The following is a 17,807-nucleotide window of genomic DNA, read 5'->3' on the forward strand; positions in this document are numbered from 1 at the left end:
AGAACAGGATACACTGTGTGAATGGCAACAATTTATAGTTTGCAAATGTCCCCGTGGGCCCAAGAGCATTGGTAACCCCTATTTTACATGATTTCCCATTGTATAATGTTGTTGTTTATGTGCCCTAGAAAAGTAGTATACAAATGAAAAGGCAGGCAGGCCAGTCTTACATAGTTTCTGTTCACTTCAGTAGGGCTTGTGCAAGGAGGTAGAGGACCACCCTGGAGCATTCTGCCCTTAGGAAAGGGCTTTAGCTCAGTGGTAGAGCATACAGTGGAACCCCTACTCACCTACGGAATCCATTCCAGAGGTCCGTTCATGAGTCGATCCAGGTTGCTGGGAGAAGCACCGTTCTGCACATGCACATTCAGCGGCAGCCCCGTTCTGCGCATGTGCAGACGGCAGCAGCCGCTGAATGCGCATGTTCAGTCGGCAGAAGCCGGTTCTGTGGGTGCACGAATCACAGCAAACCCAATATTTACTTCCGGGTTTGCCGTGGTCATGAGTCGGATTGTTCATGAGTAGGGACGGTGGTAAGTCAAGGTTGTACTGTACACCAATTCATAGAAAGGACAAAACAATATACATTCATACCTTGGGTTGAATATGCTTCATGTTGAGCACGTTTGAGTTGTGCTCCGCAGCAACCTGGAAGTAACGGAGCGTGTTACTTCCAGGTTTCGCTGCTCGCGCTCAAAATGATGTCACATGCATGCGCAGAAGCGGCGAAAAGCGACGCGTGCATGCACAGACATGCCGTCGCTAGTTACGTTTGCTTCTGGATATGAACGGGGCTCCGGAACAGATCCCATTCGCATCCCGAGGTACCACTGTATGCAGACCAGCAAGCAAAGTATCAGAATTAATTAGACAAAACCACTACCAACAATTACAATCAATCATTTAAATCAGGGGTTTCCAAACTGTGGTCCACGGGCCATTTAGGAGGTCCATGGTGTGTCTGTGGATTCGTGATTAAAGAGTCGGCACATCCATCATATTAAATGTTCATATTGCTTTTTAACTGTATTCTTATGGCTTTTGAATATTGTATACAATTTGAATATTATATTACAATTTGCATTATATGGAATTCAAACTGTAATCCAAGATATAATAAATGTTGTTGTTTGTTGTTGTTGTTTATTCGTGTCCGACTCTTTGTGACCCCATGGACCAGAGCACGCCAAGCACTCCTGTCTTCCACTGCCTACAATTAAAAATCATCCAGCACCTAGCACAGCACATTATAATCACTACAACAGGCAGAAAAATCATCAAGTATCCTCCAAGACCCTCAGCAAGTGGTCCATGGGGGGAGTTTGGGAACCACTGATTAATAACTGGGAACCACAGATAAATAATTATAAGCAGCTTGTGCAATAATGGCAAAAACATGATATATTAAATGGTTCCACCCCAAGTTAGTGGTTGAACACACCCACACCCAAATAGCAAGAGCAGGTGAAGAACTGGGGTAAACACACTGCAATTAGGAGTTAACAAAGGAAAGCTGTAACAAAATGCTACAGTGGGGAATGCTCCTGTTTAGCATTTCTGCCAGTGTGGGTGGTGTGGTTTTGGCCATGTAGTGGCACTCATCCCTGAACATCACCAATAAATGGAATGCCTTGCTGATATTCCTGTGGGCCGATGTCCTTGTCTTCCTTGAGGAAAGTACCCCCAAGCTGAGACTTAGGCTGGATTCATGCATGTAGGAGGTGCCTCATTCTTTGGAGCTGGTCTAAGCACAGCAGCCACCCACCCACCCAGGTAAACAGAAAAGCAAGGCCGTTTGCACTGGGAGCAAAGTGCAACAGGCAACCAAGAGTGACAGACAAGAGAAGGGAGAGAAGGAACACCGCTTTGGGCTCTTGGAGCCAGAAACCATCTGGATTCAACTGCTGCGTGTTTCAGTTTCCCCCAAAACTGAACAGTACAATCCTGCAAAGAGAGTACTGGGATTGGATCTGGAGAACCTCCTTTCCACGTCTCCAAAGTCTCTGCCACAGACTCTTGGTATAAAATTTGGGCAAGCCAGCCTCCCTTTCCCTATCGGACAAATGGGAAGAGAAACCTGACTTTCTAGTGCTAGGTGAAAGAACAGAGCCAAGTGTGCTAGAAAACTTTTTCAATTAAAAGGAAGGGAAAGCACTACTGATATAAGTGATCAAAAACATTTTAGCAGTGCCAAAGAAGCTATGGGAAATATGAGGGCCATGATCCATTGAATGGTGCACTGGAGAATGAGCTGAGTGCCTCTCCACAATACAGTGGTACCTCGGGTTACAAATGCTTCACGTTACAAACGCTTCGGGTTACAAACTCCGCTAACCCAAAAGTAGTTGCTCTGGGTTGCAAAATTTGCCCTAGGGCGAGAACGGAAATCGCGCAGTGGCGTGGCGGCAGTGGGAGGCCCCATTAGCGAAAGCGCTCCCCAGGATAAGAACAGTTTTGGGTTAAGAACGGACCTCCAGAATGAATTAAGTTCATAACCCAAAGTACCACTGTATAAGCCTAGGAAGACTCTCTACCTAAACACCAGTTTGCAAGCCCCTGCAAAGGTGGAGAATATACCCATAGCTCTGTCTAAGGAGTTCCTTCCTAGGAACACGTGGCAGACTTAACATTCAAATCATCCTGTACAATGGTGTCACTCTGCCGTTCCAAAGGCTGCCTACAACTCCCATCATACTTTGGGGCATTGTGTGCTTGTTACAAGGCTTCCCCTTGCAGCAGCTGTCAAGACTATTCTGTTCCTGTGCTGCAACCACTATGACTCAATAACTTTATTTGTGTGTTTTGGAGAGAAGAGGACAGAATGGCATGAAAGTTCAAGAGCACATGGGTTGAAATTTATTTTACTCCTTGGATACTTTCCAGTAAAACTGGACAGAAATATCTCCCCCGCCTCTCCCCTTTTCAGTGTCCCTGACTATCAGAGCTGCTAGGATTTTTCGACCTACTTTTCTAAAGTTGTCCTGCAAGTATTCCCTATTTTTCCTGGTTAGCATGAAGTCTCAACTCAGTTGCAGGATTTTATATTGTGTATCTGTTTGCCACCCTGGGCAACCTGAGGAGAAAGGATGGATATCAATTCAGTAAATAAAATCATCCTCATCCATTCTTACCCTACTCCTACCCCAACCTACATTTCAGCCTTCAAATGAGTGAACACAGTTGAGTTGTTAGCCTGGCTTGCACCTGCAAAGTATTGAGGGGGGACTCTCAAGCAACTTTAAAAAATGGTTTCTAACTTTGCTTAATTTTCCCACCATAAGAACCTAAGAGGACCCCTGAAGCTGGACCAGACCAAAGGGGGTTCATCTAGTCTAGCATCCTGTTTCTCACAGTGGCCAAATACATGCCTGCAGGAAGCCTGCAAGTGGGACGTAAGGGCAAGAGGACTCTCATTTTTATATATAATTTCATTTTTCATTTTCAGCTTTTACAAATATTTTGACAAGAAAAACCTAATCTTTACAAATCTACTTTACCTTCCCCTCGACTTCCCTCCTTTCCTTTCTACCATTATTTATTTTATGCATTTTTCTTACTGCATCTCCAATTCAAACGTATTTACAAAAATTTCCCTTATTTTCCCTTAATTGCTGCAAGAACACTCTCCTGACCGGGGACTCCAGTGACTGGTATTCGGAGTCATGGAGTTTCCAATCCTAGAAGTAATACACAGCCAGTATGACTAGCAGCCTTTGACAGCCCCGTCCCCCATGTATTTTGGGGAAGTACCATGTACAAATTTAATAAATAAAATAAAAATAAATAAGCCCACCCACTTGCCTCCATTTTATCTTCACAGCCACCCTGTGATATAGATTAGGCAAGAAAAAGTTACGTTCTGCACATGCTCATTGCTTCCTTTGTCACAAGGCCAAACTGTCGCAATGCAAACAGTGCCAGGGAAGCTCAGCCTTGGCAAAACGACAAGCTCCCTGGCACCCCTTTACCTGCCAGCGCCTTGATGCGAGAGCGCTCGAAAAGCCGGGCCGAGCTGTTCTCATTGTCCCAGTCTTCGTCGGCCACTTCCCAGCGGTTGTTGATGTCATTGTACTGCTGCTGGATCTCCAGGCTGTCATAGTCGGTAGGGGAGAGGGTGCTGCTCATGGCGATTTCGGCAACAGGGCCAACGTCCGCCTTGAAGTGAAAGAGGGAACAGTGAGAGCCTTCAGGCACAAGGCCAACTCATACCTAACCAAGTATTCTTTTACGTCCATTCTAAAAAATGTATACACAGTGGTACCTCGGTTGTTGAACGTAATCCATTCTGGAAGACCGTTTGGCTTCCAAAACATTCAACAACCGAGACGCGGCTTCCGATTGGTTGCAAGAGCTTTTTGCACTCAGAGGAAGCCACGTCAGGTGTTCAAGTTCGAAAACGGAAGCATTTACTTTGGGGTTTTCACTGTTCAAGAACTGAAACATTTGACAAGGAGGCGTTTGGAAACCAAGGTACCACTGTACGTTGTTCTCTAACCGTTTAGGAGCAACAGATCCTCAGCTTTCTTAGATGACGTACACGCTATCCCGTTAAAGTATGGTACATTCAAACCACGTTCCTTCTCTCAAAAAATTCTGGGCATTTTAGTTTACCCCTCACAGATTTAAAATTCCCAGCAACCCTGAACAAACCAAGTGCCCAGTAAGATACCTATCCACAGGCCACTGATGCAAAAGCTCCGCTCACGTACTATGTAAAAGAATGAAAGTTCACTGTTCCCCCTCCCTTCTTTCCATTTCCTCCCCTCTTTCTCCCCACTTCTCTTCCCCCCTCAACAAACTGAATGCCATTGACCTGTAAGGAGGACTGAATGTACTTTGGTTACTCGTGAAAAATAAAATATACTAAATCACAAAACTCAGAACTCTTGCAGGGGGTGGGGAGTACTTTGAATGTGCTTTAAAGGTATAGAGTGTACACAGCCTTATAGGGAGTCACCTTATACCTGGTTCCTGTAGCTCAATTACACCCACACTAATAGTAGCAGCATCTCTCCGGGGGGGGGGGGGGGGGCTTCTGGCTGCAACACAGATGCTCTACCACTGAGCCACAGCCCTTCTTCCCCTGGCGTAGTATTTTCTACACCGACTCTATCCAGAGGACAGCTCAGTTGGTAGAGACTGTTAAATCTCAGGATTATGGGTTGGAGCCCCACATTGGGCAAAGGATTCCTGCATTTCAGGGGGTTGGACTAGATGACCCCCGTGGTCCCTTCCAACTCTACAATCCTATGATTCTTCAGGAGAGAAAAAGGAAAGGGGGCCTGAAAAGCTGCCTGCTAAGATTTAGGGGCAGGAGAGTAACAGTCATAGCTTCACCCAAAGAATCCTGGGAAGTGTGGTTCATTAAGGGTGCTGAGAATTGTTAGGAGACCCCCATTCCCTCCACAGAGCTAGAATTCCTAGAGTCCAGGGTGCGAACTTGAATAAAATATTGGGTGGGGTCCAGTAAGCCCCGCTCCACATAATCAATTACATGATGTGGTGCACACACATCATTTGAATGGCAATGCCCATTATTGGGGGGGGGGGCTTACTTCTATGGGCCTGATCCTTGAAGGGTCCCTATAGGCATCACAGCACATAGGTGTTAAGATCCATAGGAATCTTATCTGTGACCAACTGTAGGGAGAAAAAGGGCAGAGGAAGCCTGCCTTACACCACGTCAAGACTATTCATCCGCCTAGCTCAATTCTGGCAGCAGCTCGCCAGGGTCCCAGCAGAGATCCTTCCCACCACCAGATTCACTAACGGAACGGAGAACCTTCAACATGCAAAACAGGTGCTCTGCTAATGAGCTGCAGTTGCTCTCTCCAAAAGCCCTTTGTGCAGTTTTATTATTAATAGTAATTGGATTTGTTAATTGCTTGTTGCTCAAAGGTCTCCAAGCAACTTACATTTGAAAACATAAGCATAAATATGTTCGGTGGTTCTACTTGGGATAGCGTCAGTGAAGGTGCCAGGTGGATCTTACTGTTTCCAATCTCCCTCCCTCTCTCTCTCTCTGCCTCTCCCCCCCCCCCCCCGCAGTTAGGAAAAATGACTAAGGTTTCCTGAAACATCTTCCAGATGAACAGATTCATCACGTCATGCACCGCCATTCATCAGAAGCATCAGATGAAATGAACTCTATCCCACAAAAGCATATTGTGCCATATAAATGTTTGCTCATCTTCAAGGTACTAAGGGATTCTCAGTTGCTTTTGCTGCAGCAGAGAAACACAGCTAGTCTTCTGGAAGCCTTTTAGAATGTGCACAGTTTTTTTAAAAAAGTTGTAAAATCAGCTTTTGGCGAAGAGAGTGAGTGAGTGAGAAAGAGAAAATAGAGCTTGCAGTGATGCGGAAAATGTTTAAATCCTGCTCACAGCAGCCACAGCCTGCACGCAAAGGGATTTTTGTGGCGCTGCCATAAGCCCCCGAAGTTGGAATATTCTCAGACGGACACAAACACAGAATACTCAGTGAAACTTTTAAAGGAAAATTCTCAAAATGCAACATAATCTCTGTGTGTGCATTCATAAATCCAAACATCCTTCAGTTTTATCTGCACTTAGTACTTTACAAAATGCTTCAGTGCATTGCCAGTAATTATTTAAGCTAGGGTGGAGAATCTCTGGTCCAGGGGCCAAATATGTCCCTCCAGACCACTCTACTTAGCCCACAGTGGCCCTCCCTGGGCCACATTCCCTCCTCAGTCACATCCCTCTCTCTCCAGGCTGCTCCCTTAATCAGCTATTAACCACCCCCTGGACCAATCCAACCAGTCTGCTCCTACTAATTTCATCAGCCATGATGTGCAGGAATCAAGAGGGCACGATGTCAGCCTCACTGCTAAAAACATTCTGCTCACATCCTTCAGCTGCAGCAACTGAAACTGATCCCATAATAAATTCTTTGATGGTGCACCAGCGACCTCCAATGGACCGGGACCAATTGTGGCATCCAATTCATCATGAATAAAAGTGATGTCGCCTTCAAAATGGAAAGAAAATCTCACACACAAGACTGCTTTCCTTGTCCGAACCAGCTAGTTTACTACTCTAAACAGCTCTGCTGGGCAATTCCCCAAGAATGCAGTTGACACCATGTAGCAGGACCGGCTGTGTGTTCATACCTGTTCGGTCAGACTGACTGCACTCTAGCCAACGCCCAGTCCAATTCATTGCCTGGAGTTCCTCAGAAAACCAAGCAGCATCCTGGACTCCATGTGGCTGGAGCGAGTCCTAATGTGCAGTCCTGTCTGTCTGTGTCCAGGCTACACACCCAACCAGTCTTCCTCTGCACCATCTTCAAGTGTTTTTGCCTGGCTGGAATATGTCCCTGAATAGCCACTGGCAATGTATCAATACATTGCCTGAAACCAGATTAGAGATAAAATCATGGGACTAATTTCAGAAATTTCCCATCAGGCAATGTAAGTAGTACCTCGGGTTACATACGCTTCAGGTTACAAATACTTCAGGTTACAGAGTCCGCTAACCCAGAAATAATACCTCAGGTTAAGAACTTTGCTTCAGGATGAGAACAGAAATCATGCTCCGGTGGCGCGGCAGCAGCAGGAGGCCCCATTAGCTAAAGTGGTGCTTCAGGTTAAGAACGGACCTCCGGAACGAATTAAGTACTTAACCCGAGGTACCACTGTATTGCAAATCCCCGGCCCTGCTTGCTGCCAGCATCACACAGTTCAATAAGGCCACCCAATGCTCGCCCACTCCCTCTGTGGCCAAGCTGCTGGCCTCAGGAGTGGGGATGGCCTGCCTGCCTGCCTGCCAGCCAGAGCCTTAGTTTCATTCTCTGGCCACACAAGCATTAGCAGGCTGCTTCCTTCCTCCGTTTCTCCTCACACCGAGCAGAACAATGGCTCCTGGTAGCCGCCGCTTGCGCAGCCACAGATCATTGGGGCAAGCTGCGGCTGGCGGGTCTGGGGAGGATGGCAGCTCTGCAGTGTTGTGCCATGTGGCACATCGACTGATGTGCTCTGCCTGGGGCAGCGCAACCCGCCCTGTCTCAATAGGATGAGGCAGAAGCTGCACACGGTGAGGCTAATTGTCTCCGTGGCCAGCAACAGCCTTCTTCCTTCCCGACATCGTAATATACCACCATATCATGAAGTTTTGCTGGCAATGCATTACAATGCTGAAAAGCAGGTATTGCCCAACCCTGCCCTTGAACTCTATTAACACCCCTTGCTCGTTTGGAGCTAGCCTGCTGTACAGATGTAAAAATCTACATTTGTCACTCTGCCCCCACTCACCACAGGCTCACGGACTCCGGAAGGTTGCCCAGCCTTAAGGGAATGCAGAGCTCAGGCTGAAAATGGCTCCTCACCTCTGCCTTGGAAGAACCTCTCCTAAACCTCACCACCTTCCCCAGCTCTGCTTTGCATCTGTGGCTCTCATCCGCTCCCTTCAGACAGGCCTCGTTTGTCACGGCTCCTCTGCTGAAACAGACAGCTTTTCTATTTACACTTTCACAGGGTGGCGGGGGGGGGGGGGGACAGGACACCGTGGCCATCTGGCCTCCTGTCTGTCTGGTCTTCTTCAAAATGATGGATTGTGACGCTGCATCCCAAGTCCACCCAGAAATTCTCCAGCAGAAGGACTTTTTGCTTTGCTTCTATTCAAGCTCACTAACCTGCTCAGATTTTGGCAGGGAATTTAAGATTTATCCGGGGGGCCATTTCAGCACTCTTTGTTAAATGAATATTATCAGTTCACAGAAGTTGAATTTGGTCACTCTCGTCTTGCAGATTGTTACCATGAAATGGAAGGGCTTCATTACAAATCTTGTACAGGCAACCCCCACCGCACACCGGTTTACTCATTTTCAATATGTGCGCAATTGTGAACACACGCATTGCGCCGAACCAGGAAGTGACCCAAAAATGTCACAAAAAAGGAGTGGAAGGGGGTGGGGTAGGGGGCAGAGTGTTTGCAAAGCTCTTCCAAGGGGGTTTCAAATATACGCCTTTTCCTTTAGTGGAACAAATCCAAAGAAAGGTTCTCTTATGATAACCTCTGGCTCGGATACCTCAGTATCTGATGGTTTGATTACATCCATATAATGTACAGTCAAAGTCATTTGTTCAGTATTGCTAACAGTGCAGAATAATTTTATACCAATCTGCATAAAACTGTTCCCCTCTGAGGTGGTTGCTTAGCTGGCCTAAGGATAGCACTGGCCCTAGCTGCAGTTGAATCCTGCACTGAGCAGGGTATTGGGCTTGGTGACCTCCCAGGTCCCTTTCAACTCTTAGGATTCTTCCGCCAGGTTTTTTACAGATAGATAGCCCTTCTATGGAGGTGCAGTGGCTGCGGGGAGGGTGGGGAAGGGAAGCCGAATTTCTCTGCATTGCAACTCTTATAAATTCTCTGAATAGCTCAGTCAGGACAGCATGAGACTTGTAAACTCAGGGTTGTGGGTTCGAGCCGTACAGTGGGCAAAAGATCCCTGCACTGCAGGGGGTTGGACTATATGACCCTTGTGGTCCCTTCTACAATCCTCTGTCATAGTAACTCAAGCAAAGTGGAGGAACAGCAACAGCAGAGGCCAGCACCATCTGCACAGCAGATGTGGGGAGCCTTTGGTCTTCCTGATGTAGCTGAACTACAACTCCCATGATCCCTGGCCATTGGGGATGCTGGCTGGGGCTGTTGGGAACTGTAATCTGGCAACGTCTGGAGAGTCAAATGTTCCCCACTCTTAAGGTAAAATGGTCAGGAGCCACTTATGTACCATATTTTGCGCCCCATAGGACGCACCTAGTTTTTTTTTGGGGGGGGGGAGAAAAAAAATTATTTCCCCCCCAGGTGCGGGGCTGGAAGAACCAGGTCGGGGAACAGCGGGAAGGTGCGCTCCGCCTCCCGGCTGTCTCCCGAGCTTGTGGGGCTGGCGATGGGGATAAGTGCGCTGAGCCCGGGACTGGAGGCAGCTCTGCCCAGCCACCGGGAGCCGGGCGGGACTTCGCGCCCCACTCCCAATGGCCGTGCAGAGCTGCGCTGAGTCCGGAACTGCAGGCAGCTCTGCGCAACCCTCAGAGCCGGTCTTCCGAGGGTTGCGCAGAGCTTCCTGAAGCCCGGAGAGCGAGAGGGGTCGGTGCGCACCAACCCCTCTCACTCTCCAGGCTTCAGCGAAAGCCTGAATTCGCCCCATAGGACGCACACACATTTCCCCTTCATTTTTGGAGGGGAAAATGTGCGTCCTATAGGGCGAAAAAAACGGTACCTCATAAGCTGGGCAGCTGACATAATTTGTTCCCAGGGGCCATTCTCACTAAATCAGGGTTGGGGATCCTTTTATTTACTGGGGGTGGCATTCTCTTCTGCACAAACTGGGGGGGGGGGAGTGCATACCAGCAGAGGGCGTGGCCAGATGCCAAAGTGGGTGGAGCCACAGGTGGAACTCTTACCTTTGAATCGTAGGCTACATTCCAAAGTCAGAGGTATCTACACACAATTAGACAAACACAAACCATCCTTCTTCCAAAGAAGCAAGTGACATTGTCACAAAAGCACTCGTGGAAGATGTGGCCTGGGAGAGTCTTGAGAGACCTGTAGGGTGGCATTAGGACACTTGGGCTTGAAATTCCTTACTTCTGCCTTATAGTTACGGGTTTGTTTGTTTTTTCATTTATGGAAAGACAAGGTGTGAATTTAACAAAATATACCCGGCATCAAGTCTTTGGGCTGTTGTTCTGCTTGCCAAGACACAGCCGTGGGATGGTGCCCACAAGTCTGCAGCCCTGCACTAAGGAGATATATCCATCAACGGCAGCTGTTTCCCCTAGGACAGGTAGAACCCATTACAGCTGGCACCAGGAGCAAGTGAGCGGATCTCAGGTTGTGGTGTGTGAGTTGGCAGGTGGCCTTCAGCACCGAACGCCGCTCACCCTGGGAGAAAATTACTTCTCTTCTCTGTGCTAAGTGGTTTTCCAAGGAGAGAAAAATCTAAAAGCAGTCCATCAGTTTCCCAAAGGACCAACAAGAAAGCATCGAACAAGTTTATGCGGACTGCATTCCTTACCTCCCAAAAAAGAATGAACCAAACAACTGAAGTTTTGTTTTCTTTAACAGCACCTCTGAATCTGTGGCATTTGCTCTCCAGCTCAGAGACAGGCAACCAGTCCCCCCCCCAAGCAGATATTAAAGGGACTACTGTATTTTTTAATCTAAGGTGTGGCCACAATCTTGCAGTTTTATTTGCAAGCAAAGGACCAAGTTTTCCAGTACAGTACAACCTTTTAGTTCCTGAAATTCATTCCGATTGTGCAGATAAAATATCACGGATAGAATTCCAAAGGGTGTGTTGTTAGTGTGTGAAAATAGGCAAGACCCAAAGACCCCAGGCATGCACCTCCAGATGGTGATGTTAGACACCATCCTGCTGCCTGGGCATCTTCACTTGGTCGCAAGTGGCTGATAGCCAGGTGCAAAATGCACCTGGCGAATTTTGAAAGCTGCTGCAGAACACTGTGGTGGTTAAATACTCTAACCACTACACCACATTTTCCGACACCTTAGGAATAATAGAAGCTGCCTTGCCCAGGACCAGATGACTGGTCCACCAAGCTTAGCACTGTCTACACCATGGGGAGGGAGGGAAACCTTGGGGCTGGGAGGCAAATGCGGACCTCAAAGCCTTTCTCTCTGGCCCTCGGGATGCTCCCTCCTCAGCCATACTTCTTTCACTCAGAGAATATTTACAAGCATTCCAAGGCTCTACAGGTTAAACTCTCAAGTGGTCCTGTTTTGCACCTTCCTTGAGTGTTTTGACCTGGCTGGGATGCGCCCTTGGACTCTGATAAGGCTTCTTGCTTGTCTAAATGGAGGACTGAGGCGTGTACAATTCAAAGTGCTGGTTTTGACCTATAAAGCCTTAAACGGCTCAGGACCGCAATACCTCAAGGACCGCCACTTTCCATATGAACCTACCCGGACCCTGGGATCATCTTCTGAGGCCCTCCTTCATGTGCCCCCTCCTTGAGAGGTTCAGAGGGTGTCAACACGAGAACGGGCCTTCTCTGCAGTGGCTCCTCCCCAGGGAAGTTCACCTGGTGCCTCCATGATACACCTTTAGGTGCAAGGCAAAAAGTTCCTTTGTCATCAGGCCTTTGGTTGATCCGAATTACCTCCTATGCCCTTTTGAAATGTGTTTTTGGGGCTATTGGGTTGTTGTTTTTATTTTCATTAGGTATTTTGTGGTTTTATATATTGATTTATAGGGCGGTATATAAATTCTAATTCTAATAATAATAATAATAATAATAATAATGTGTGTGTAGAAACTAGCCAATGGAACCAAGGAAAAAATAACACTGCCTCTATCCCCTCCAACCACTGGCATGTGAGCCCCAGAAAGTTGTCCAGAAGGGAATGTGGTCTACACTGCTTGGCAATGCAGATTTAGAATGGACTACTTCCCACTCCTGCCAAGAGATGGCAGGAATTGAACCAGGGAACTTCTGCATGCCAAGCAAGGCATCTACCACCATGCTATGGCCCTTCCACTTCTTGCAAAAACCCTCTCCCCCGCCAACAAAAAACCCCCACCTGGAGCCAGCACTGTTCATTTGACTCTACACTGACTGGTAGGGATTGAACCCTTCTGAATGCAAAGCAGCTCCTCCCATGAGTTTCAGGACGGAAGGGGGGAAATCTTGAACTAACAGGACAAATCCATGCATAACATGTACAGTGGTACCTCGGGTTACAAACACTTCAGGTTACAAACTCTGCTAACCTGGAAGTAGTTGCTCCGGGTTGCGAACTTTGCCCCAGGATGAGAACAGAAATTGCGCAGCGGTGGCAGGAGGCCCCATTAGTGAAAGCGCGCCTCAGGATAAGAACGGTTTCGGGTTAAGAATGGATCTCTGGAATGAATTAAGTTCGTAACCTGAGGTATCGCTGTACTCTAGCATTGTGCTATGACCCTGCATTGTGCTATGACCCACACACACAGCAATGATGAGTGAGCCATTCCTGCTCCTGGCCCATCCTGCAGGGCTGTTGTAATAATTCTTTAATAAAAGGAAAGCATTGTTTCGTATCCACTTCATCCAAGTTTAAGGCACAGCTGCCAGACCCCACTTACACAGAAAGTCAGCCTGGTTCTGCCAATCTGAATGCCACGCTGTCCGAGTATTCAGCTCCCCACGGCTGCGTGTCTGCTCGTGAGCTTGTTCTTTATACAAGGACCTGTAACACACAAGCACAGAGAGGAGAAATGTGTAGCCTCTTTACTTGATTATTAACCCGCACCATTCTCAAGGCCCAGAGGTAGGCAACAATGCACTTTAAACACATTATGTACAATGCCCAAAATCGTTTGCTTCACAACAGTTGTTGTCTGCAAGCCCCTTCATTCACTCGCTGAACGGTGGATGTCACAGAACATCCACAAACATTGTAAGTCTTCATGGGGAAGATGTCAGCAAAAGAATGTTAACAAACAGCATTGCTTCTGTGTGACCAAGTGAAAGGATTTGTTTTGGGGGCAGGAAAAGAGAAGTCAGGTCTGTCTACTCAGAAGTAAGTCCTACTGAGTTCAATAGAACTTACTCCCATGTAAGTGTGTATAGGACTGCAGCCTTAGAGCTTAAGAGAATGGAGGTCAGGAAACCAAGGAGATAATGTTGCTGTGTAAGAAAGTAAATTTCATATTGGAGTACTGTGTCCAGTTCTTGTTAGCACATCTGAAGGAGGACCACCACAAACAAGAGTGTGTCCAGAGGATGATGACATGTATGGCAAGTAGTCTGAAAATATGGCCCTAATAGTTAAAATGTATTGGTACGTTTAGCCTGGGGAAGAGAAGATTAGGCCTAGGGGTAGGCGATAGATGTCATCAAATATCTGAAGGGCTGTCACACAAATGGTGGAGCAAACAGGACCCTTCCTGCTCTAAAATTCACCCGTCCTGAACTGATCCAACCAAATATTTAGCTACAGATTTGCAGAATATATTGATTATAAACAGAGACAAATAGGCTGTGTAGATACTGTGAGCTTAAACGCAGCTAGGTTCCTTTTCTCAGTTTGGATCTAATCTCATTTGGGGTGGAAATGCATCAAACTGCAAGTATTCCATTAAAAAACAGCAGGATAAATATGGATTGTCGCTAACACCCTGGGTCCGCTGCTTCCCAAACCAGCAGTGGAAGCACACTGGGAGCAGAGAAAACAAAGAGTCTGTGCACACATACCAGGAAGGCAGCCGTTATATACCGGTACACAAGAGGCATGTAAGATGAAGAGAGCCATTAAAATATTACAAGTAGATTAAGCAGCATCATATCTTGCATTGTATGAGGAGTAGCTTCCTCCCTGCGGCTGGGCAGGGCCCACAGGCAATGGTAAACAAGGCTGCAAGCAAGACTTAACAGGGCAGGGTGCCTTTTTACATAAATGATGGGAGGAGGGCTCAGGTACACTTCCAGTTGTCCCATGCCTAGAAAGCACAGTCAGAACGATTTTCTGCTTTCTAGGCAAGGGTCTGAGCAGTTTTTCCCTTTGACCTGCTGTCCCCCCCCCCCAGAAAACCCGCTCTTTCGTGATAAATTGGAACAAACAGCAGTCCATGGAAAACCCAGCATTAAACTGCGGGTTTCCCCGGGAGAAAGTGGCTGGGCAAATGGAAGTTTGAGTGAGCCCAGAGTGTGATCTGGGTTCAGCTGTTCTGGGAAGCTGCTTCTGGGAAGCAATCACAAGACAAATAGATTCCCCTGATTCTGCTTTCACTGTTTGAAGTATCACAGATAATCCGGCAATGCCAATAGCTGATGCTGTTGTTGCTGCTGCTTGGAGGCAGAGAGCATCCCAGTGGAAAATTACAGGTGGTCTCTCCACAGAGACATGGCTTGATATCAGAGAAACCAACATGGCACAGTACAGTTGTACACGGCTGGCTCTTCCACGACAAATTTGATTCTGTTTGGTATCTTTTGCATTTAAAATGCCAACAGATCTTTACCCTCACCCCAAACCCTGACTCAAACCTGCTTTGGAGAAGCTCAGCAATAGACCGGGGATAACTCAGTTGGTAAAGCATGAGCCTCTTAATCTCAGGGTTGTGGGTTTGAGCCCCACGCTGGGTAAAAGATTCCTGCATTGCAAGGATCGCGCTTGTGGTCCCTTCCAGCTCTACAATTCTTTGATTCTATCAGGCAAATTGAGATAAAAGTCAGTCCCAGTCTGTTTCCGAGCACAATTCAAAGTGCTGGTGCTAACCTTTAAAGCCCTAAACCAGGAGTAGGCAACCTAAGGCCCATAGGCCGGATGCAGCCCAATTGCCTTCTCAATCCGGCCTGCGAACAGTCTGGGAATCAGCGTGTTTTTACATGAGTAGAATGTGTGTTTTTATTTAAAATGCATCTCTGGGTTATTTGTGGGGCATAGGAATTCGTTCATTCCCCCACCCACCCAAAAAAATAGTCTGGCCCACCACATGGTCTGTCAAGGAAATAAACAACTATCTGACTTTTAGAAGACATCTGAAGGCAGCCATGTTTAGGGAAGTTTTTAATGTCTGATATTTTATCGCATTTTTAGTGTTCTGTTGGGAGCCGCCCAGAGTGGCTGGGGGGACCCAGACAGATGGGCAGGGTATACTGCAAATAAATTATTATCGTCATCATCATCATCATCATCAATATTTATTTATCATTCTATTTTACAACACATATGTTCAAGACAAGATTTTTGCTGCTTCTATGCTTATTATTTCTTGTACTACAGGTTTGTATGTATGATTTAAAAAAAAAATCCCCCAAAACAATAAAATGTAGATAGGAATAAAATACCCAGAGGGCAGGACAGGGCAGAGGGCATGGATTTATTAGATATTTTTATTTGAGTCCCAAGATCTACCAACCACTCTTCCTTCCTTCTTATAGCTACTACAAACTGCAGACTTCCATCAGTCCCATAATTTTTTCCATTCTCCTGCTGCCTCTTCCAGGTTTGATTTCAATGCTCAACCAGCCAACCAACCAACCAACCTGAAGATGAGTTCCAATTAATCAAAACCTTGCATACATCCTTTGCAATTGCCTAATGAAATGACCATGTTGCCTAAAAAACAAAACACCCATTGCCACCCCAACAGAGCCAGCGCCTTCCTTTCCCAGAAATATCTGACAATCGAAAGGTTTGGCTGCAAAGGGTACACTGGGGCTGCCAGTCAGCAAACCAAGAAGCAGTGTCCACCCCTCCGGAAAATGGAGATCTGGGTCACAGCCCCAATGACTCAGACTCCCTGTGGCAGTTGTGGTGCCAAATCCGGGTCAAGCAGCCAAACCAGGTCACTTGGCTTGCCCTGCCTTCTTATCTTCTGGGGGCTCATGTGCCCGCCAACTCTGCTCCAGGCAAGGAAGAAATCAACACAGAACAGGCGGCAGATGCAGCCTTTTGGAAAAGTGACAGGCGGCAGATGTACAGCTGAGGCCCGAAACTGCCGCTGGGGAGTCCGGAGGTAAGTTTTAAGCTGCGATGAAAATGCAGCCTTTGCACAAAGAAAATGCAGGCATGCCCACAAGTATTTACAAAACCATTTGCTATCTTCCCATTTTGCATGCAGACAGAACCCTGCCCTGTTGCAGAGAACATTTACTGAATTCATCGCAATACTAGAATTTGGGGACATCCCATGAAGCTAAATAGCGAAAGATTCGGAACAGACAACAGAAGGTAGTTATTCACACACAGAGTTTAAACTACAACATTCCCTCCTCTAAGACACTGTGATGGTCAAAACTATCCTGCAAAAACAGGATGCTGGGGCCAATGAGCCTTTGGCCTGGTCTAGTAGGGCTTTCATATGTTCTGGTTCAAGGGTGCCTAAAAGTGAGCTCTTTGCCAGCAAGATGGCCCCAGGTTCTATCCCTGATATTTCCAGGTAGGGCAGAGGAAGAAACCACCTGGAGTTGTGGCCAACTAAGTTCTACTCAGAGTAGACCCACTGAAATCAACAGGCCTAAATTAGTCAAATAGAACTATCATTGGCTACAGCCCCTCGCCTCAAGCTCTAGGGAGATGCTGGGCTAGAAAGACCAATGAGCTGACTTATTAGAAATCTTAAAACAGTGCAGCCGATGACCAAAACTCAAAATCGCCACATTTTAAAAATCCATTTGTTCCAAGGTCCAAGTCCCTGAAGTCTTGTTATCAGTAGCTAGGCTAAATCCTGGAGTATGAATAACATCTTAGGAACCGTATTGATGAAGGGCAGTTTAAAAATATTTTTTAAAATTAATAAATAAGAAAGCTACCTCTGAGCATGGGCAGAATTCCTTTCCTCCACCCCCCTCAACCCCAAGCAGTCCCTTCCTTCAGCACACATTTTTGAGTTCAGGGGCAGCCTGCTTCTGACAACACGCTTAGGCAGGCTTTTCAGTTTAAGGATTAAGTCCACGATCCATTACCTAAACACACATGCACAAATCTGATTTCCTCCTTCCCACTTCACTTGTTCCAGCTAATTCACAAAGTAGATTTTTTAAAATAAATAAATAAATGCTTTTTTTTAAAAAAAAAAAAAAAGCGCACCGGCACATTTTTAGCATGTTCACCTTGAGATTTTATCACTAAGGGCTTTAAAAAAGGAGGCGAGGACTTCCCTTTTCCAAACTGTTCCCACCCTCTAGACTCCGACTGCAGGTCCAGTTTGGCTGCTCACTCCTCACCCACCCCACAAAAAAAAAAAAGAAACCTTAAGAGGGCAAGAGAGAAAGCTAGTCAACAGTCAAAGTATCCAATTTGGTATTTTACACTGAGGATTTGGGGAGGAAAATTCAG

At 46.7% G+C, this 17,807-nt stretch overlaps 1 protein-coding gene across 1 annotated transcript in view; it reads right to left on the bottom strand.

Annotated features, from left to right (window-relative positions):
• SPTBN2 (spectrin beta, non-erythrocytic 2) overlaps window positions 1-17,807 on the bottom strand; it is a 93,616-nt gene that overhangs the window by 53,431 nt on the left and 22,378 nt on the right. Inside the window, exons 2-3 of the mRNA XM_079956271.1 lie at window positions 13,108-13,211; window positions 3,969-4,155 (exon numbers count right to left, since the gene is read on the bottom strand). Coding sequence (XP_079812397.1) covers window positions 3,969-4,125 — 157 coding nt within the window. The 5' untranslated portion in view covers window positions 4,126-4,155; window positions 13,108-13,211. The remainder of the gene's footprint in view (window positions 1-3,968; window positions 4,156-13,107; window positions 13,212-17,807) is intronic.

Source organism: Podarcis cretensis, assembly GCF_951804945.1.
Source record: "Podarcis cretensis genome assembly, chromosome: 16".
Classification (NCBI taxonomy): domain Eukaryota; kingdom Metazoa; phylum Chordata; class Lepidosauria; order Squamata; family Lacertidae; genus Podarcis; species Podarcis cretensis.